This window comes from Lissotriton helveticus, chromosome 4_2, assembly GCF_964261635.1.
Source record: "Lissotriton helveticus chromosome 4_2, aLisHel1.1, whole genome shotgun sequence".
Lineage (NCBI taxonomy): Eukaryota > Metazoa > Chordata > Amphibia > Caudata > Salamandridae > Lissotriton > Lissotriton helveticus.
The window spans coordinates 85,939,785-85,962,995 of record NC_136064.1 but is presented as its reverse complement, the minus strand read 5'-3'; the positions used below and the strand labels follow the sequence as shown (position 1 = coordinate 85,962,995).

Below are 23,211 nucleotides of genomic sequence, written 5' to 3'. Positions count from 1 at the left end.
TCAGTGGCTGAACCTGGGCTCGCCCTTCCTCCGGGGTTTAGCATTTTAACTCTTAATAGGGAGTCTAGAGGCGGGGGTATAGCAGTGATTTTTAAGTCTGTTATGGCTGCATCTTTGCAAAGGAGGAGGTGGCCGGGTGCGAATGCGCCCGTTTTGCCATCTCTTTTAATGCCCATTCATCCATCTCTGGCCTATTAGTGTATCGCCCCCCTGGGGCCATCAATGACTTTAAGGCAGCCATTATCGATGCAGCTGGCGCTAAAGGCGTTGAACTTCTGCCTGATTGGGGATCTTAATCTACACTTTGACCACCCCAACGACCCCGATATCAGCAGATTGCTTGCTGATTTCGCCGCCTGCCAATTAATACAGTCGGTAGTGGGTCCCACCCACTCAGCTGGGCATTTACTCGATCTGGTGTTCTCTAACATCCCTTCTCTTATGGTGGGGATTCCCAGTCCGATGTGTTGGTCTGATCATTTTTTAGTCACTTTCTATGTTCCCCTTTTCACGGTCACACCTTGAGTGAGCCTTAAGGCCACTCTTAGACGGTGTTGGCATAAACTTAACATAAGAGATCTTTGTTCCATTCTGACATCCTCCTGCCCTATTTTTGACACTGACCCCGAGCAAGCTTATAACACTTTCTGTATCTGGATACTCCAAGCTCTAGACTCTCTGATTCCAGCCAAATGGTCGAAGGGCCGTTGCTCAAAGTCTAATCCCTGGTTTGATGACTCCTTGGCTGCCTTACGCAGTTCTTGTAAAAAGCTTGAATGCGCCTGGAGAAAGGCATATGATCCTGGGGCAAAAAAGCTTTATCAGGAAGCGATTAAGCGCTATCACAAGGCTATACATCAGGCCTGTTCGGCCTTTCTCACTAAGGAGATTAAGGCCAGCAACAATCCTGTTAAAAGCATTTTCAAAATACTCCATGATTTTAAAACCCGGAAAGATCCTGTTACAGCCTGTATTACGTCTAAGCGACAATGTGAGGAGTTGGCTATCATCTTTGTTCAAAAGGTTGAGGCCATCTACAAATCCTTTTTTACTGCCCCTACGGACTTTGCTCCCATTGATACTCCTCGGCCCACTACTACGTTGGCTGTTATCCCTCCTTTGTCCCATGACGAATTCCTTACGCTGAGTAAGACGGTCAAATCGGGCTCCCCTATTGACCCTATGAAACCTGACCAATTCAGACATGCTATATCTGTGCTACTGTCACCTATATGCCAGATTATAAACTCCTCCTTTTCTACAGCAGTAGTGCCTATTCCTTGGAAAACTGCGAGGGTGGTCCCCCTGCTAAAAAAAATCCACTCTTGACCCTGCTAAGCCAGAAAACTTTCGTCCCATATCCCTGCTACCCTGGGTCGCAAAAATTGCTGAAGCACATGTCAATAGCACTCTCTCTGGCCACTTGAGCAATATTGACGCCTTAGATCGTTCCCAGAATGGGTTCCGCCCGGGTCATAGCACTGAGACCGCACTTGTAGCAGTGTGTGAACATCTTCGTACCATCTTGGATGAGGGACAGACTGCGGCTCTCATCCTGCTCGATCTCAGTGCGGCGTTCGACACAGTCTCCCATAAGATCCTCTTGCGCCGCTTAGAAGAGGTGGGGGTGGTAGGTCCGTCCCTGGAGTGGTTCCGTTTGTTTTTATCGGACAGATCATTTCAGGTCGCGGCCCCCCCTTCCTCTCCCATGCTCATGCCATCGGGCAGGGGGTGCCTCAGGGCTCGGCTTTAAGCCCGGTCCTGTTTAACCTCTATGTGCAACCATTGACTGCGGTAGCAAGAGCCCACGGTCTGACTGTGATTTCGTACGCTGATGACACTCAGCTGGTGGTGGCCCTTTCTGAAGACCACTCTCAGGATGCCGCGCAGTTTCAGGCTGGCCTTGCTGCGGTTGCGCTGTGAATGACCTCTAATTGTTTGCAACTCAACGCAAACAAATCAGAGGTATTGTTGGTGGGGAAAGATAAGGGACTAAAGAGAAAACATTGGTGGCCGTATTCTATATGTGATGCCGTGAAAAACATAGGGGTCTGGTTTGACACCAAGCTGGATTTCCAAGAGCATACCAAGAAGATCGCGGGTTCCTGCTTCGGTCTCCTCCGAGGATTACGACCTTTGCTTGGTTTCTTCGATTCCCCCACCCGTCAGTTGATAGTCCAAGCAACTATTTTGTCTAGGTTGAATTATGCTAATTCTCTTTTATTGGGAGCCAATAAGGCGGAAGTTATGCGTTTTGTTAGGGTGCAGAACGCTGCTGCCCGAGTCCTTCTGCGGCTCCCTAGAAGGTGTTCTGTGACAGGTGCCCTGCGGCGTCTGCACTGGTTGCCTGTGCCCCGTAGGATTGAATTTAAGGTACTTTGTCTGACTTTTAAAATTCTGAAAAGGTCTTCTCCTGAGATTGTCTAATTTGTTGATTCCCTATGTACCTACACGCCAGCTGCGCTCGGCCGAGCACTTCCTTGCTGTGGTCCCCCGGGTGAACGGCTTAGAGCAGGGGGTTGGTCCTTTCGGTATCTTGCTGCCAAATTATGGAACTCCCTCCCTGTGCACATTCGCCGTCTTGATTATTGCCTTCTGTCCTTTCGTAAAGCGATTAAAACTTTTCTATTCTCCAGGGTCTAGCTTTTTCTTCTAGGGCCTAGCTTCTGCACTCTGTTGGCATGTCTACTAGCGCCGGGATGCCTCTTCGATGAAGCATCTGTTGCGCTATATAAATGTTCCAAATAAAATAAATAAATAAAATAGAATTAGTACAAGACGAATGTTCACAATTTACAAAAGTAACTTCACTGTCAGGATTCATCCTCACATAAGACACTTCATTATTTTTATTATTGCTCTTGCTCTTATCACTAAACTTCTTCCTATCTTCCCTGCAAGCTTTAGAGAAATGACCTATACTTCCACAATTGTTGCACTCCTTTCCAATCGCAGGACAGAATTTAAAAGAGGCCACATGGTTACTGCTCCCACACCTAAAGCAAACAACACCTTTACTATTTACTCTACTACCCTGAGGATTCTTATTTGAATTACTCATGGCACACACTTCATTACTTCTCACCCTTCGCCCCAACATCTTGTATGGTTTTCATCCATTTGTCAGACTGCTCAAATGCTTTTGCAGTAGAAATAGTATCATTTAAATTAGGATTGCCCAATATCCACAACTGCTCTTGAGTTTTTTTGCTTCTTACATTGACAATAATTTGGTCTCTAATCATGTCGTCAGATATAGCTCCAAAATTACATGAAACTACAAGAGCTCTAAATGCAGTCAAAAAATCATCAAAAGACTCTGACTCTCTCTGTGCCCTTGTATAAAATTTGTATCAGTTGAGGGCAATGCTAGTTGTAGGTTTGAATCTGGTTTCTACACGTAACATCACCTCATCAAATACACCCAAATCACCTGGAACTGTGGGAAGAGTTCGGAACACTGCCTGTCCCTCCGAACCCAGACAGTGAAGGAAAATATTTGTTTTCCCTTCATTTCCCATTCTTTCCCCATCAATGGCCTTTAAATATGTTAAAAATTCTTCCTTCCATCTGGTCCAGGGTATTGGGGGATCACCCTTGCATTGAAGAAATTTGCTAAGAGGATAAAATTGCATTTTTAAAAAAAAGTATAAATCAATTAAATAATCAACTAAGTGCTTAAGACGCCACCAAAATAAAAAATTATACAGAATGCTCTAAAATATTATTTAGCTAGAACATTAAATTGAAATAAAAAGATTTGAGAAAGCTGTGCACATCAGCGTATGTGCAAGTACATGGACTACTCCTTCAGAGCTGTGCACATCAGCGTCGCGTGCATTTAAATGTCAACTTTAGCGTAAAAGTCACCTTTAAATACCTTTGGACTAGTTCAAATTCTGATGAAAATCCAGACGCGGAAGTAGCATTCAAGTTCTTTTGAAATAAATATCGGTAGCAGCATTCAAGTCCGATCCGACATTAACATCGGTAGCTATGACTACAAGATGTCTGCCGATGACGCTAAGACGTTGCGTCGTCACGTAAGGTACGCGATGACGTAAATCCGTCAATAGTGTCAGCACGAGTTACGAATGGAATGGAACACCTCACGTTCGAAGGACGCTTCAGGTTTCCGATGCCGTAGATGGAATGCCTCACAGTAGGAAGTTTCAATCTTCGATGAGGTAGGCACGTGTGTGAAACAATCCACGCGTAGGATGTCTTTTGTAGATTTGAAAAAATCCAAGCTATTCAACTCAAAATTATCCAAACAAATCCTTTAAAAATTCCAGAAAAAAATGAATTTCGCGAAGGTCTTGAAATCTGCCACACGAATACAAGCGCGATGTAACCGGCAATATTAAAGTTTAAGGTGATATGAAAGTTCCAAAATGTTGAAAATCTGTAAATAGTCCAGAAATAAAATTATGGAATCCAGATATTCAGGAGACAGATGAGGAGATTAAAAGTCAAAGTTCTCCAAATTCTCCCCACAAAAAAAATGTAAAGGATGACAATAACATTTTTGTAAATAATCCAAAATGTAAATGTACCGCTACTGTGCTTGACAATGTAGCAGGTACTTGACCCTCGTCGCCAAATTTGTAGAATATTCCAAATAAATTGTAGACTGATCCAAAGTTTAAGAAGACATTTAATCAAGAACAAGCACAGTACTTCACAGGCTGCAGGTCTTCAGGCAGAATGAGATTGCCATCTCTAGATACAGTTCAACATAATTCTCAACATAGCAGCATGTGCCATAATCAAAAGTATACATGTTCTTAAAAGGGAAATATACAAAGGGAATAAAGAATGACTTAAAGAGGAAATGACAACAATAAAGAAGGAGGTATGACAATTTAACAGTTGTTTATGTATTTGGTCAGCTTGAGAGGCTCTGCAGCAGTTTATAACAGTTAATAAAATGGGCATTGCACATTTTACAAACCATAACAAATAGAAAGAAAGCATCCACAAAAATATACATTTGATTCAGAACAAAACAAATATTATTAAATGAAAAGAATGAATGAAATGTATAGAACAGCTGCCAACGCTGAAGTAACAGTGGTTAAATATTTAAACATTAGGAGGACTGTACATAAGAGAATAAAACATATTTTTGAGCAGATCAGTGACATAAAACTGCGATTTGTCATCTAATGAATTACCCTAACAGTACCGCACTTCTGTCAGTAAAGCAATTTTCCCACAAATGCTCCCATCTAAATGGTATTTTTTTTCTGTTCTTTCTTCTTATCAACCTGCTCAGGAAAGGTACTCTCACTCAACTAATGTTGATACCTGCCTTCCAGGTCTGTCTGTTCATTCACTTGGCCTTGCTCTTCACCTTAATAATATATTGTTTTTGTTATCCCACCAAGTGATTCGTTCATGTACTACTCCGAAAAATACTACTTTCTACTTTTTCTCTTTGAAGCTCTCCTCATATATGATAAGGTTATTGATGTAGTGTGGAGGATCTGTCAGGCCTATGAAAAGGTCCCCCGCACTGTGTATCGAGAACAAAAATTGAGGGAGTCTTGGGTTGAATCCGATTCTTGTCTCTAAGTCCATGCTCAGCAATCATCAGGGGCCTGATCCCCTCGCATACCAGTTGTTCTTCAGGTTTTCCAAATCTCTAGCCAACATCTGACACTCTACCTAAATCCACATCTGCTTTTATCGGCAAATGTTCTGATACTTCCAGATTAATTAAGCTATGATACCACACAATGTAGTAAGACAAATCCTGGACAAGCACAGCACTTCTAAGCACTGGAAACAAATCTGAAAGATGAATAAGAAAAGGATTATTCCCATTGATATTGTCCAGTATCAATTTGAGTATGCATTCTCTTTGTGTGGTAGCTTTTGGCCTTTGGGTTTCCAACTGTTCCACAATGATTGGGCCAATGTCTTGTTACTGAACTCACCAGCTCACATTGACATTTGTTATCCTGAGCACTTTCAGGACAACCCCCATGACTAATCAGATCCTAATTCTTTTTTCATTATCCCTCCATGTGTACTGTTTAATGGTCGTGTTCCACTCTGCAATACAATATTTGTTAAGAATTTTGCTTTTCCAAAGATTCACCTCAGAGAGAGAAAAACTTCTTCTACTGAAGTTTACAATGAAGAGACTAAATGCCAGAGCTGTGTGATTTTTAAAGCTTCAGCGTGCTCTTACCTCTTATTTCTGGTCAATCTTACGGCTTATCTAGGTGGATGAAGAACATACTAATTTTGAAGTGTCTGTTCCTGAGCTTCAGATGTGAGACAGTAATGCATACTCCTTTACCAAACCATTTCCAATCAAAACTGACTGGAAACCATAAGACATGGCTTAAATCACCTGTGGCCAAACATTTTCCACCCCAGGAGCTGATTACTGTTTCATATCCTATCAACAGTGTCGGCTTAGTTCTTGGGCCTGCCTCACCTTTTAGGAGATCTCGAACTGGAAAGGGCAATCAAAGTAATGATTCCCCATCCTATGATGGTAACTATTCTGTTCATTCTAACATTCTATACATGTGCACATATAGGTCACTAATAAAGTAAGAGCTAAGCTGTGGAACAATAGGGTGCTGAACAGAGAGCACAAGCAATTGATAAATAATTCAGGAGTGGTTACAATATACTAATAGATTGGTCAAACACTTTGAGTTTAATATTTCCTAACAAGACATCAGTTTTAGGTCTTTTATCAGTATTCGTCAAAAATGTTTCCATTCTGATAGTGATGGTGCCTATATTGTTCAGCACGCTGGCAGTACACAGAAGTTGGGAACTCAGACCTAGCATGTGGTGCTGAGCCAAATGTCTGCACATCTACCCCCAATTTACAGCAGTACAACAGTAAAAAGTCTTATTGCACTTTGTGGTGCTTTTGCGTTGCCAGCACCCAGCCACCTTTGGTGTTAATCAACTGCACGCCAAACAAGTGCAGAAAAGTCACAAAAATGCCACATAAGAGAAATTTGAAACCCAACAAGGAAAAAGAATCAACAAATGCAAATTGGCCTATTTGTGCTTAAGTACATAGAGGATGCACAGATTATTATCCAACAATTACTTGCATCCTTATTTTTTAATAACACTTTTTAATTTATTTTTAATTTAAAAATGCGAAAACAAAAGGGTATCAGCGTACAGCATAGCATTAATCAAATTGTGTCAAAGTAACAATACATATTCTTAGTGTCCTTACTTTCTTGTTTAGACACCCAGAGAGAAAGAGTAATTCAACCACAAGCCCCACACATTTACATATTTTTGCTGGCATCGGCTCTATTGACATGCATATTCTTCTACCCTGGCACACCTGTTCATTCCGTGTGCCTATTCCTCTATAGAAGGGGCCTTTTCTGATCACCAGTGACGTGTACAATTGCGTTTCTCCCATTGCAACCAATAATCTAGTGGTTCTTGGGCCACCCCATTCGTTCATCAATCCCAGAAGTGCCATTCTAGGGTCAGTCACAACCGTTCTGCCCATCACCTTAGTGATAGTTGAGTAAATACATGCCCAATACCGCTGTACGACTGTTCAGGCCCATACAGTAGGATAAAAGGTTCCAGGCTTAACTCTACACATGTGGAGGGGTCAAGACTCTCTTTCATTTGACTAAATCTTGTGCAGGTATTTCAGGTGAATGAGTCTGTCGGATTGCTATTGCTAAAGCTCAGTGAACCTTGCGTCAATCCAGTCACATCTTGTATTAGTTTCCTAGATCCTTGACATTCAAAGGATCAACTTGTTTTAGTCGATAGTCTTACTGCTGCATTGGAAAACATAAAGCCCTTGCTGCTTCCGTATGCTTACTACAAGATGTGAAATATAAGGCTTAAGAAGTTCAGAAGGAAAAAGGTAATTAACCCCTTCCATGCTCCCGTTGGCCGACGGGAGCACTCCCTCCCCAGTGCTGCGCACGACCAACGGCTGATGCAGCCCCGCCCACCTAATAGAACGCCTGCACTGCGGCGGAAAAACTGCTGCGGTTAAGGCGTTAATGCAATAGCCTTTTACTTAGAAAAGTCCTATGGGACACTTATATATGCAATCATTCTTCCAGTGTTACAAGAAGGCATTACACTCCCATTACTTAGATTTTGGGTTCACTCCATTTCTATGTGCCTACCTACTTGGGTTCACTCCATTTCCATTTGCACACCTGAATGGGCACAATGTATCCCTTTGTATCAGCATGTTCAAGACAAGATATTAAACCATCTAGGCATGAGATTCATGTATGCACAGAAAACACCACCACAAAGCTTGTCCTGAGTAAAAGGGGAAACTGATGTATGTAAATTAAGGAAAACTGAGAAACCACTTTGGAGAAAACCATATCATAGTAAATAAATTTTAAGGAAAGTCAATTTTAAGGAAATACAAAATTTCGGAAGGAAACATTTTAAAGGGAAAAATCTAAATTTAATTAATATTTAAGCTTCAGGAATAGGATAGATTTCGGAGTGCTGAGGGTGTTTGGGGACCAGTTATGGGGGAGATTGGGGTGGTGAGGTGTTTTTAGGATTCATGATTGATTTGAATTTGTGGGTGATGTGGGGTTTTTAGTGTTCAGGGATGAGCAGAGTGTAGGAGTGTTGAGAGGTTTTTAGGGTTCACTGATGGGCAGAGTTTAGGGCTTTCAAGAGTTTTTTAGGTTGAGCAATGGGTCGATTTTAGGAGTGGTAAAGGATTTTTAGGGTTCATGAATGGGAGTAGTTTAGGGGTGCTGTGCGGTTTTGGGAGTCGGGATGGGTAGAGTCTGTGGCCAGGTAGAGCTTTAGGATTCAGGAATGGGTAAAGGTTAGAGTTGTGAGGGGTTTAAGGGTTCAGAGATAGGTTTTTAAGGATCAGGACTGAGTGGTGTTAAGGGGTGATAAGGGTTTTTGTTTAGGGTCCTGATGGGCGGAGTTTAGGCGTGGAGTCTGGGGCATAATGCTGGACCCTGCAGCACAAGGTGGCCCCCAACGAGTCAGATGCCTCACCCTTCGGGAGGCCGCTATTCAGCCCAAGGTCAATGAATGTCTGTGAGATATTGGAGACTGGGCATATTCTGCAGGCAGGCCACCTAATGTTGCGTTATGCCATTGTGGTGAGGGGTTTAAAGGGATGGGTGGGGTTTAGACATAGAAATGAATTGTTAGGGTTCAGGAAGGGGTGAAGATTTGTGGTTTTAGTGCTCTGGGATGGGTGTTGTTTCGGAGTCACAGTTGCGGTGAGGGATTTTTAGGGTTCAGAGAGGTGGGTCGAGTTTAGGGGTAATAATGGCTTTTAGCGTCAGGGATGGGTGGAATTTAAGGGTCAGATATAGGTGTATTTTTGACATGATGATCGGATTGTGACTGGGTCAGGGATTCATAGTGCATAGGAATAGTGAGGGGTCAATGAATTAAAATCATGTGAAATAATTGACAGTGTAAACAATAGAAATCCGAAGTAATGTCCCCTGAGGTATAGCACTGAAATAAATACCTCCTACAGAAATGGAAGTAAGATCTGCAGGCATTGCATTCACACCTTACCACAATAAGTATCCAAAAGCTCATTTGGAAAAAAAATCCTCATGTGAATAGGTTTCTATGAAATGGTAAATGCCATTCATCATGCATATTTCCATTAAACAGTTTAGGTTAAATGGTTTCTCAGTAATCATATTCTATGAAATTGTTTTTTAGTGAAATCACATACAACACGGTGGAACACATTCTCACATTGCCAGCATGTGTTTGACATATGAAAGAGAATCAATTGTCATCCCTTTAAAGGCCAGCCGGGCCACCTTCATGGGCTGATCCAAGTGTTGGTCGTCAAGTTGATTCTTTTAAGGTTTCAACTATGGTGTCCCAGTAAAGTAAACCATTAAAACCTAGGCTTTCCCACAGATCTATTTGCTGGTGCGACCAAATGTCCCCAGCTGGGGAAAGGTCAACTTTCTCCAACAAAGCATTGGAGTTGAAATGATCAGGATAGACAGTTTATGCTTTTCTCCCTTTAGCTTTGATTCACACACTATTACTACAGAGAATTCCCTCAATGTTTCCCCTTCTCATCATTTCACTTCAGTAGGGATTCTGCTTTCTTATTCTTGATAGTTCAAAGAATATGAAGTTCTTTTTAGAAAGGAGTCAAGGGGTTATTTAGAGTTTGGTAAGTGCAGGACATCCAACACATATTGGCTTGTTACTCATCTTACTGAGTCATGCCCAATTTCTATAATATGTAGGACAGCCACCTGGCTACTGCTTTTGTGAAATCTAACCCAAACAAGCCGTGAAAGATGGAGAACAGACCGAACAAGAGGAATAAAGAAATTACCTTTATGGCGTTTCAGTTTCTTTTAGTTCTTGCATCCTGACTTTCACCATACCCAGCTTTCCTCAGACCTGAAAAATATGGCCCAGGGCCTGGTGCACATTCAGAGACACATAATTGTAGCAGGGTTCACAAGGTTTTTAATGCTAAATTATCTTTTTGGAGGAGGCCTCTGCCCAAATTGTTGAAATCAAAGTTCCAATCCAGGTTGTAAAGAAGGGAAAGCAAGGACTAAAGTAACCAGATGCGCCATAAAGGTAATCTTTGATTATAGTGCACTTGAATTATGAGTGTTTTTGTGTTATCTCGACAAGTGTCTTCGTGTGTCTGTCTGTGTGTGCTATGCACATCAAGTTGTTTGAGCAAATACATTGTCTGTATTGCATAGGTTTGGGGGAGTTTGTAATGAAGAGGTGGATATGTGTTGATTACCTAAATGTAGTGTGTTTTTGTATTTGGTTCCATATGATATGCATGCCATAAGTAGGGCGACCTGGGTGTGGGTTAGAGGGTGTAATGCGTTTCCTTAGCTTTAAGTATATTTCTCTGACACTTTTTTTTCCCTATTAGGTTTACTACCTCAACTTCTCCGACTTTGCAAGCTATGAGGTCCTGGTGGATGACGTACCCTTCCTACAGTGCACCCGAAGTATAGAGACAAGGAAGACCAGTTTTAATACTTGCTATACCGCTGGCGTTTGCCTTCTGAAAGCCAAGCAAAAGATCACAGTAAAGATGGTCCATGCTGATATCTCCATTAACATGAGCAAACATGCAACATTCTTTGGTGCTGTGCGACTGGGAGAAGCACCAGGATAGCAGGCTGGTCTGGCTGCCTATTGAGGATGCAGACTCTTGAAGATCACACAGTGCTGCCAGTCATCTCTCAGTATTTCAGGGTATATTTTCTACAGTTTCACAGAAAGCTGCTCAGTAGCTTCTGGGCCCTTGAGTCGCCTAATCGGAGGAGAGAAGACTTTACCAAATGGAAGGATTGGGGTGAAGCTGTTGAAACTTTTATTAGTGGTTTTATGATGGCAGCCAGCATCACAGGCACACCATGGCTACATCGGTTTTGAGAAGGACCATTATGAGACTTCGACTGGCTGCTAAACCTTCCTGCATGGACTCCTGGATATGCTGGGAGAGATTGTGTGGAGGATTCGTCCACCTTGCACTAAGACTTCCCCTGTTCAGGGAGAAATTCCCAAGAGGCATGGACATTACTTGTAGTTGTGCTGCTGGTGAAATCTAACCTTGGTCTGTTCTAGATGTCTCTCTCTAGATTTAGGGTTGATGTAACCTTGATAAAGAGTCTTGTAGTAGAGGAACACATCGGAGCCAGAGAAAATGACTGAGGATTTTTTATGAATATGTTCAAAGATGGGATTAAATGTCGTTTTATGGGAGATCTGAATGATTAGTTGAAACATAAAAGGTAGCAGGTCAATAACAAAACGAAGGCCATGTCTTTAAGGTTGAAAACAGGTGAACATTTGTCCCCCCCATGTTTCTCCTTTATTGACTGTGTTGTGTCAATGCTGCAAGAGGTGAAGTATGTGATACTCACGTCATGTCATCCTCTCTCAAACCCCTCACTGTGCAAGTTTTTTTTCTTTCTATGCCCATGTGCTGCCTTCATGTTTTAAAAATATTGGTCCACGTTTTTTTCAAGTCAGTGTTTTGGAGTTTTATTTATTAATGTATCTTTGCATAATTGTTACTGTGTTGCATTTTGTTCGGAACACCATTTAAACGTGTTTATTTCATGATGCAAGTAACCTCTTTCGGTGGCAGAGTGGTGAACATAGAGCACCTCATTTCCTTGCCATCTTTGTCATTGTGGCGTATCTCTCCATTAATTGATCATTAATGATCAGATGTGCCTGGGAGCGTTTGGAGCCCAGGTTTTCACTTTTCCACTTTTACTTTAATAAACTAATTTGCTCTTGTGATAACCACAACTTGAATGCAAGAGTGAAATTACATCTAACCTTGTGGAACATGCACCACAGCTATAATTTGGTTGTACGATTGTAAGTAATGCTTTCCCATTGTTGAAGTGATAGTATTTGGAGAGGCTTTGGGAGACAAACTTTGGAAGTGATTGTGAGGATAAACCCTGAATCTGCTTCCTGAGGTAGTAGAACTTAGAGTTGTTTGTTAAAGTAAATATGCGTACAGTGAATTAAGTAAAATATGTAGGTACTCTACACAGTAGAAGTTTGGGAAACCTTGTGATGTAGAAATTGATGATACTTTAGACACACAGTAAGAGAATCTGTGGCTTCTATATGCTTTCCTGTTTAGTAAAACAGAGGTAGATCTTTCCCTCGCACTGGAAGAGTGCTGTGGACAAGCCCCTCCTTAAGAAAACAACATTAGATCCTGAAATTCTTAAGAATTTTCGTCCTATTTCTTTGCTCCCGGCACCAGCAAAGATGCTGGAGACCCATCTTAACCAGCATCTGGCGACCTTCTTGGACTCTGCAGGTCTACTTGACCATTCTCAGCATGGTTTCAGGAGGTGCCACAGCACTGGGTCGGCTCTCACTGTAGTGCTTGATAACATTCGCACTGAGGTCGACAAGGGCCACACCACTCTTCTGGTCCTGTTAGACCTAACAGCCGCCTTTGATACCCTGTCTCCCCTGGTTTTAACATCACCTCTCGGAGAGATAGGGGTGGAAGGTACGGCTTTGAGTTTGCTGGCCTCATTCCTCAACCAGAGGGAACAGAGTTAGGAGAGTTCCTATCTCCATCCACACCTGTGCAATGTGGTGTGCCACAGGGGTCGGCGTTAAGTCCGACCCTCTTTAACATCTATGTGGCCCCACTTGCCAGGTTGATAAGATCGTTTGGGATGGAGGTAGTGTCATATGCAGATGACACTCAAATCATGGTTTCCCTCTCCCACTCGGTCAGCTCTGCCGCTCTCAGCTTTAGGAACTGTATGGAGGCAGTTTCGTGGTGGATGGTTTACAATTCACTAAAGCTTAACGGCGAGAAGACCGAGATCCTTGTTTTCGGGGGGAACAGGGATATATGGTCTTCAGAATGGTGGCCCCCTTCGCTACACCCACAGACTCGGCTCGAAATCTCGGAGTCCTGATCAACCCAGCCCTCTCTATGGCCAAGCAGGTCAATAGGACAGTTGCTACTTGTTGGTGCATCATCAAGATCCTTAGGAAGATTAAACATTACTTATCTCCACAGGCTCGTAAACAGGTTGTAGTAGCATTGGTCATCTCGCGATGTGACTACTGCAACGCGCTTTACGCCGGCATTAATAAGGGTTTGCTGCAACGCCTACAAACTATCCAGAATGCGGCGGCCAAATTTGTGTTGGATGCCCCTAGGATGTCCTCTGCCACAACTGCCAGGAAACGCCTACATTGGCTTCCGATTGAGGCCAGGATTACCTTTAAGACTCTTTGTCTGACATTTAGGGCACTAGAGGGCTATGGGAAGGAGGGGGTGAAGGACCTTCTGGTGCCGTACGCTCCCTGTAGATACCTCCGCTCCTCTAGAAAGAGTTTGTTGTCGGTGCCTCGCGTTCGAAGAGCCAAGTGGGGAGGAAGAGCGTTTTCATATCTCGCCCCTACTATGTGGAATACCCTGCCCCTGGAAATGAAGGCCCAACCCTCTGTTTTGTGCTTCAGAAAGGCACTGAAGGCGTGGCTCTTTGCTAAAGCCTACCCGTAGTCGCGTTTCCTGGTTCTTTTTGGAGTTTTTTGGTTAGGCGCCTTGATGCCTTCGGGCTTAGTTGCGCATTATAAGACTACCTTCATTTCATATAAGACTACCTTCATAGATAAAGAGGAGATTCCTGAGATAGATTTCAGGATTTAGACATATGTCTTGAGAGAAGAACTTAGGCTAAAAATACTGAATTTGGAGATATCCTATATATCTTCACATGTGGAGGGTAAAATCAGAAGTTACCTACTGAAGTGGATTTAAGGTTTATTCAAGGTGTATTTCAAAGTGGAGTGTGGCGTTTTATTTAAATTAATTAAACTGTACGATTTGGCAGAACTATTAAATCTTAATTCAAGGGGTGGAAACATGCGAATTTTGTGGTCAGGTTACATTTCATTTTCAAGCAACTAAAGCTGAACAATATTTTAGGAATATCTGCTCTTATACCGTGTGAAGGGCCTCTTTCTAGTTACATCGATGACTAAGGTTTTTACTAATCTTCTGTATGTCGTCTGTCTAATAGGTTCCTTACTAGATGACCAAAACATGTAACTGGAATAAGTTTAACAGTTGCTTCTTAAAGCGAAGCCATATAATAGAGAGAAAAGGTGCATGGTTGTATATAAACCTGGATTCAAACTATTCAACTATGATTATGGGCTGTCAAGAACTAGACTTTCCATTAGATTTTGCTTCATTTTTTAACTGCACGAGTTGTGAAAGGACAGTATGAAATGCAAAGGGAACGTTTAGCGCAGCATTAGCATCCTCTCCTCAATTTACCCCATCTGTGCTGTATATATTTTTTGCTCTTGCAGATTCCACACCACATTTCCAAAACTGTCTGAGTAATCTGTGTAAAAAAAGAAATCACGAAACAAATGGTCGTTTGCAGGGTGCACGATACAGGAACAGTTCCGGCAAGAATTTTCCTTAGTTAGGAGAGATTATTCATTTAACTTTCTACAAAGATGGCCATAAGCATTTGAAGTATGCTTAATTTGCCCTTTTCTTTTTTCTGAGTGCAAAAGGATGCCAAAAGGAATTGGACTTTTTTTGGGTGGATAAAAAATCCGTCCGTTTACTATAAGTTAGAAAAGACTACTCAAAACATATATTGATGTACTTGATTGTAGATGTGTGATTCTGTTGTTGTGTCCTGGAATTTAAGTTCTAGTTCTTGACAGTGCATTTTTATGAATTCTGTCCTATGTAAAGGAAATTAGGGCAAGATGTACTAACACATTTTCTTTTCACAATTTCTGCGATGCAGTAAAACCAGGATTTTCAAGAAGAAAATGTGGTTTTAAAATGTACACAACCAATTTATCGATTCAGTTACATGTCTCCAAATCTCTAAATGGCTTTAGGAAATCAGAAGGAATTGCTATTTGGAAGTGGTGTGTTTAGGGCATCAATTACAGGTACTGATTCCTAAAGATATGTATTCATGCTTTGCGACACAAATGGGGTCTCAAAACATTTATATTTTTCCAACACCTCAAAGGAGGTGGTAACCTGTTCAAAATAATAAGAGGTTTCGAGAGCACCTCTTCGCCTTTGTCTATGATCCCAAAAACAGTTTTTAGTGGTAGACCTACTCTTAAAAATAGTTTAAAATATTTTCTTTTTTTTGTAAATGCGTCCTATTTTTCTTAAGGAAATTGAACTCCATTTACAAAAAAAATTGCTGAATTTAAAAGTAATCGCAGACATGGTGGTCTGCTGACCCCAGCAGCCCACCATCCCTTTGATGGCAGTGAATCGTAGTGGGTCGCAATTTGCGAACTACCTCATAAAAATTCATGAGGAAGGCCAAGTTGCGACCCACTGTGATTCATTGTTTTGTGAACCAACCTATTCGTACATAGATTGGTACGCCAAAATACTGTTGGATTTGCTAAATGGGAACCACTTTTAGGGAAGCCAATGTATGTACATCTGCCCTATATTTTATTGGCTTACCATCCGGAAGCAAATGAGTGACAATTATTAAACGTGGAATAGAGAGCTATATAATATCAGTGCTATAAAAAAAGTGTCATTGCCTATCCAACAGGCAACTAGGATTCATTTAAAACATTTTGCACATGACTCGGCTGCAATAGGTTGCATGATCTAGATCACCATTCAGAACTAACAATTCCATTAAAGACCATGCCATCCCTTTAAATGCGCTCAGAAGAGATGAAAAAGGAGCGGTGTTTGCTGTTTGTTTTCTTCCCTGTACTAAGACACTGTTTACTCTTGATTTTTCCACGGAGTTAAGTTGCAACTTACCTTTCAATGATCCTACACAAGAAAGGTAGTTATTTGATTGGTTGATGTTTGACTAACCCATTGTGTTCCTGTTAAGTTTTTCATATGAGGAACAATTTGAAGATGCCTTGGGTAAGGGGTGTGTTGATCATGTTGAGCAACTTGAGTAGTCTCACAGACATATTGGCAGTTAGACAAAACAACCGTTGCATAATTAATTGTACAGTGAAAAAAGGTTTAAGCAAGAAAATATGGAAGTGAAAAATGGAAACCTAAATCACTTTGAACTAAATTATGCTGAAAGTTGATCACTTAACTGTAGAAGCTTTAGATTAAGTGTTAGGATATCCAGTAACTCAAAGCTCAAGGACTGAAAATCTGCGATTTTATCCTGTAATCAGAATCACCCCCAGCTTCGTAAACCACACAGAAGCCCCAAAGATGGAAAATGGCATGAAGAAATAAATGAGAAAAATATACCAACTACAGGGTAAAAAGTTATTATATATTTACCAACCTTTCTTTTTCATTATATTTAGAGTGACATAATCTGCTGGAACACAATTTAGAAGAATTCAAATGAAAGGTTCATTGAGATAGCTTCACAATGCACCAGTCTCTTTTTTTTTTACTCTTATCTCTCTTGGGTTTTCAGAAATGTGGATTCTCCGATGTTCTCTTTCCTTTGTTTCCTCAGAAAAAAGGTGAGAATCCTGTCGATTTTTCAATTCTGTACAAAAGTTGGTAATTCCCCTCAGTAGCCAAAAGAATAGTTTCTTAAAATATTCTCTCTGTATTCTCATGGAAGCGTCGTCCTCCCTTGTGGTTAGTTCTCCTACAATCCTATCTTGTGCTTTTCTGCCATTTTTTCATTGATGACGAATCCGTGTCAAGGATGAATCCAAGTGATTTTGTGTTTGTGTCAGATAGAAAGTGAAACTATCTATGTTCCTTTCGTCCAGCCATCCTTGAGTTTATTATTCTTATTTGCAGTTGAGAAAGAATGAGTCCTGCCTTGATTATAATTAGTTATAGGAAGGTGCTTGTCATTAATTTCATAATGCAAATGAGGACATAATGTCAAAAGCAGTGAAGATGTGTGTTGTTGGCATATTGATGGGTTTTGATGCTCCTGTGAGGGAGTATGGTCCGATGGGGTGCATGAGCAGGTTAAAGGTGACGGGAGGCAGAATGGAGCCCTGGGTTTCTCTGTAAGGAACTAGTATTTGCTGGTATATTGACAATTCCATCTGGCTCAATAGATATTTGTTGACCTGGTCGAAAGAGAGTTTCTGGTTCAGGCGACTGGAGAAAGATGTACCCTGATGATTGAATGTAAAGAGGCACCTTCCTAAGCCTTGAGGGACTGATGCCCTCCAGTACATCAGATTAGGTAGCAAGGTGGGATCTAGGGTAGAGAAAACAGTGCTCTTGATAAGTCACCCCTACCTTACTGCCAGACTTACCAATTGCACTGCTGCAGGCCTTGTGAATCTCCAGCTGCAACATCGGACTAATGGTCATAAATCCCTGTAGAGAGTGATGGGAAGCTGACACAAGTACAATTGAGTGAAGTCAATCAGTGGAGGAGCCAGTTGAAAGTTACTAAGCAGGGAGTAAAGGAACCAAACTAATTCTCCCTGTGGAGGAAGGAGAGTAAAGCAGGAACTGGAACACGTGGAGGAAAGCAAACTGTCTGATCAAGTAGGAGCAGTCGTTGCTGGTCCTTTCTTATATGGAGGAAGTTGTTGGGAGACTGCCCTTGTTGCTGCGCCTTTTTCAAGGCCTTTCCTTGATTGCTTTCTGATATTAGGTGCATTGGCTGGGTGTGTGTGGGTGAGGCTTGGAGCCCTACAAGGACGACTTACCCAAATAAGACAACGGATACCTACTATCAGCTTCCAGCTCCTTGCATCGAGCCTGTGTTTCCTGGAGCCCCTTGCTGTGTGCACTGTCACCTCCCCACAATGGCTGTAGTCTTCAAGGGTCTTTCCCTACAACCTTCCCCCACTGCTATAATCTTCTTAATCTTATAAGCCACCTCTTCCCCCATGACAAGTATGTTTGTGTAACTCTGGATCAATCATTCAATCAGCTGGATTTGTAGAGTGCATCAAATCACAAGCAACGGTATTCAGGCGCTAGGTTTGTGCTGGTGTCAGGCCAAAAGCCAGGTTTTGAGTGACTTTCTGAATTCAGGGGTAGAGGATGATGTTCGGCGGTGAAGGGGAAGTTAGTTCCAGGACTTGGCGACTACCTAAGAAGAGAAGGAACGTCCCCCACTGTAGGTTCGGTGGATGCGGGGGGGGGGGGTGAGCCAGGACAGGTTATGCAGAGTGCAGGCATCTGGAGGTTTGGTGGACGTTAAGGCGGTTATTGATGCATGCTAGTCCTACGGCATGGAGGGACTTGTAGACGTGTATCAGAATCTTGAATTGATATTTTTTCTGGATTGGTAGCTAGTGGAGGTTCCTGAGATGGGTGGGGGGTGATGTGGGGGAGGTCGAGGATTAATTTGGCATCTGAGATCTGTATCATCTGGAGTCTCTTTAGGAGCTGGAGGGTGGTTCCTGCGTGTAGCGCATTGCAGTAGTCCAGCCTGCTGGTGACTAGGGCTTTAGTGACAGTTTTCCTGGTGGTAATGCAAGCCTTTCAGAGCATGCGAAGGGTGTGGAAGCAGGCATAGGAAACTGGGTTGATCTGGTGTTTCATGGTGGCCTTGCTGTCCAGGAGGATGCCAAGGTTGCGGGCGTATGCACTGCCTGTAATGGGTTGGGCAGTTAGGCAATAGGAAGAGTGTGCTGGAGCTCAGTCCTAAGAGTGAGTTGCTAAAGGACTGTGTTAGAAATATCCATGAGTGTTTCCAGTGTAAGGATCAGTGCTTTGTGGCGGACCTCATCAGATGCTACTGAGACATCATGTAAGATCAGAGGCTTTCGAGCAGTCACGTAAGATCATGGGGTAGGGGCATCTTGAGGAGTGTTGTACATTATTTAGACCAAACTGTCTCTGTCTGTATGTAGTATTAATATAGTGCAAACGTAGCTGAAAGGGAGAGGGTGCTTTACAGGGTCCAAAGCAAAGAAACAGTCAACATGTGATTGAAAGGGTAGCTGTTTTCGAAAAGTGAAAGTGCAATTTTCCCGCATCATGATGTTGTGTTCTATAAAGAGGTGTGTCTTCAGCCCTTTCCTAACTTGGAACAGGGTTGAGGTAATCATGATGGATACAGAGATGGCATTCTAAATCATAGATGCATACTTGGAGAAGGTGTGTTACCTAATTTTTTCCTTTTTTTCCAGTTTTTAGTCTTCAGTCTGAGAGTGTCCTGGCTGAGGGTGAGCTGGCAGCCACTGGAGATTTTGAGCTTGTCAGCAAGATAGGCAAGGGTTCTGGTTGTGGTGGCTTTGCAGATAATGTAGCTGGTTTTGAAGATTGTGCAGGCTGACAATGTAGACAATGCAGACAATGCAGTTCTCAGAGTGAGGATAATGTGGTAATATTTATTCAGTCCCTTTATTAGGTGTGCTCCTGCATGTTGGATGCCCTTAAGGAGGGCTAGTGTGGAGTTGTCCGCTTGTTACACAGGGGGACATCAGTACACTTGGAGTTTGTTTTTCTTTCATTCTCTTTGCTGTATGTGGTTGGAACATTTGTTCTCCGCAATGTCTTTAGAGTACCAGGTTGGGCAAGGTTTTGGCTTGCGCATATATGTTTTAGTTAGAAAATTGGTGTTCACATGGTTTTTCTGAAATGCATTGAACTGGTTAGAAAGGTGTTTGTCACAAGAGGAGAGGTGGCAGGGCTAGAGAGGAGTTTGAACTTTCAGTTGCCTAGGGAGACTTTTTTGAAGGATCTGAAGGTTTGTTTTCTTTAGGGTGAACCTTGGTGTGTTGGGTGGACACCTAGAAGGTTGATGGGGTTGGTGAGGTGATCAGTTAGGTCTAGGAGTATTGGAATTTTGCAGTGGTGGTTGACAATGTTGAGAAGACGCGGTTCAGGATGTAGCCTTTTGATTGTATTGAGTGGGGGACTGTCAAGCTTGAGTGAAGGACTGATTTGTCATCAAGAATCCTGATCCTAAGGTGAAAGGATGGTGAGAGAGAGAAACAGAGATACATGTCATTTGTCTGCTTCATGGATCAGCCATGAAGTCGGCAAACTCAGCAAAGATGTGGAGCTTGGTTATAGATAAAGCTATGATTATCTCAAACTGCTCGGTTAATTTTATTGTGTGCTCCACATCAACCAGGATGCATGTGGGAACACAAGGAAGCCAGGAGAGCCAGAATTTCAAGATCAATGTGGAATCACAAAACAACAAGCAAATAACAGGAAACTGCCTAAACCCCGCTGATGAATCCAAGAGAACTGGAAAAGTGAGAAAGGTGAGAAGATCAGAATTTGGTGCCAAACTAGCTGAATTGGGACACCATACAACAGAAGGGGAAGCTATGTATCTTTTGCATTCTTACATCAGGCATAAATGCTCCTGCTGCCTAGATTGAGATGGACCAAGTTGTCTTGACCGAGAAGTGAGTACACAAAGAGGTTAACAGTTTAGTTCTTGTGTCTTTCATTACTCTATCTGCCACAGCTTCCATCCAACTTTATATCCCAATATCTTGTTAGTTGCAAGTGTATCTAGGATATGTAGTGTACCCTATTTCTTCCCTCAAGTAAAAAAAAATGTATTATACAAAGCCTTATATCAAAAATAAGTGATTATCCAGTATTATGGGTGTCTTTCATAGATTCACATGCCTGAATCATTTCCCGTCGTCGAGACGGGAGTTTCCGGTACATAGAAAAGTAATGTCCTATAGACATACATAGAGAATAGTAGGCCTAAAGGCCTCACCTTAGTAACATATCCATGTCCTTTTGTAAAAAGGATCAAACTCTAAACAAGAGCCAATCAGCTATTACCTCCCTCTAGAACATTCCTGGCAGAAGCCTCAGTCCCTCAGATTTTCTACCGCACGTTGTGCTAAGGGAGTCTCCTCTGAGCTCTGCTCAGATTCTGTGTTTTTTCACTTCATTAAATAACTTGGTTGTTAAGGATTCTTTCTACTATGGATTATCTTCAAATACATTCTTTAAAGAAGGTCTGGTAAGGAGCACTAAGACCAGAAAGGAGGTTTTTTATTTTCTCCAGTGACAGTGATGAGGCATTGACCTCAACTTCTAGGAGATCTCAAAAGAGAAGAAAATCTCCTCAAACTCATTCCTCAGGGGAACGTCCTGAGAAGGCCCTCAAAAAGACGACTCATGGGTCTTCTGGGCGCAGTTCTTAACAATCTCCCCACTCTGTGGAAAAGGAGAGTAAAGGACTTGCTTTTGGAGAAAAATCATGTAAAAAAGACGACATCTGAGCCGTCAAAATCACCTCTTCTGGTCATAGGACCCTTCAGGAAGGCGTCTTCTATACCTCCTGAGGTAAAGACTAAGAAGCCAACATCGTCAACAGGATTGTCGACGAAGAAACCATCGTCATTGCCTATTTCAGCCTCTTCGTCTACGATGGCCTCGTCTACGATGGCCTCGTCTACGATGGCCTCGTCTACGATGGCCTCATCTACGATGGCCTCGTCTACGATGGCTCGTCTACGACGGCTCGCCTACGATGGCTCGTCTACGACAGCTCGTCGACGATGGCTCGTCTACGACGGCTCGTCGACGATGACGACCTCGTCTATGACTGCTCGTCTACGACGGCCTGTTTACGGCGCGACAACGGCCTCATCTACGATGGTCTCGTCTACGATGGCCTCGTCTACGATGGACTCGTCTACGATGGCTCATCTACAACGGCTCATCTACAACGGCTCGTCTACGACGGCGGCCTAGTCTATGACTGATCGCCTATAACGGCCTGTTTACGGCGTCGACGATGGCCTCGTCTACGATGGCCTCATCTACGATGGCTTGTCTACGATGGCTCGTCTACGACTGCGTCGTCGACGACAGCCTCATCTATGACTGCTCGTCTACGACGGCTTGTCTATGGCATCGACGATGGCCTCGTCTACGATGGCTTCATCTACGAGGGCTCGTCTTTGATGGCTCATCTACGACGGCCTCGTCATCAACGGCCTCGTCTATGACTGCTCGTCTACGGCGGCCTGTCTATGGCGTCGACGATGGCCTAGTCTACAATGGCCTCGTCTTCGATGGCCTTGTCTACCATGGCCTCGTCTACAATGGCCTCATCTACGATTGCTCCTCCACGACTGCGTCGTCGTCGACGGCCTCGTATACGACGGATCGTCTATGGCGTCGCCTACGACGGCCTCGTCTATGACTGCTCGTCTACGACGGCATAGTCTATGACGCCGATCTCGTCGACGAGGGAAATTCCGACAATTCTGGAATCTCTTATAATGTGGTAGAGAGGGCTGCTCAACGTTTTAAGATCTCAATGGTCTCTCAAGAACAGGTCTGCTTCTTGTATGACTTCACAGAACCTCTCAAGAAGGCAGTAAGGTCAATACCAATTATCGATTACCTATAGTCAGAAGGGGTAACGGTCATGCAGAACCCCTCCTCTGTATCACCAGTGATCCCTCAGTTGGATAAGAAGTATAGGGCGCCAGATACAGCACCGGCGTGTTTAACAGGACATCCTAAGCCGGACTCCGTGGTGACACAGGCGGCTCAGAAGACCTCCAGGAATCCTTCGGCCCCTTTGTCGCTTCCTCCTGATAAGGAGGTAAGAAGAGTGACAACATTGGGAACAGGTTTTCCTCAATGTCAGCAATGACGGTAAAGGCCGCGAACGCCCTAGCACTCTTGGGACGCTATAATAGGCAATTGTGGGCACACATAGCCACATACCTGTCGGAATTGCCAGATTCATCCAAAGAGGAAGTAAAGAGGATTCTGCTAGATGGTGAAGCATCGGCGTCAGAAAC

At 42.9% G+C, this 23,211-nt stretch overlaps 1 protein-coding gene across 11 annotated transcripts in view; it reads left to right on the top strand.

The window, feature by feature from the left end:
• The window catches only part of EDA (ectodysplasin A), a 1,521,038-nt gene that overhangs the window by 1,350,881 nt on the left and 146,946 nt on the right, over positions 1–23,211 (top strand). For 6 of the 11 annotated variants that reach the window (XM_078640158.1, XM_078640156.1, XM_078640157.1 and 3 more), the window contains exon 8: positions 10,907–12,300. The exons of 1 other annotated variant lie outside the window; for it this stretch is intronic. In XM_078640158.1, coding sequence (XP_078496284.1) covers positions 10,907–11,155 — 249 coding nt within the window. In that variant the 3' untranslated portion in view covers positions 11,156–12,300. Of the gene's footprint in view, positions 1–10,906; positions 12,301–23,211 lie in introns of those variants that run through there. 4 more of the 11 variants (XR_013594047.1, XR_013594045.1, XR_013594046.1 and 1 more) reach the window with 3 other exon arrangements.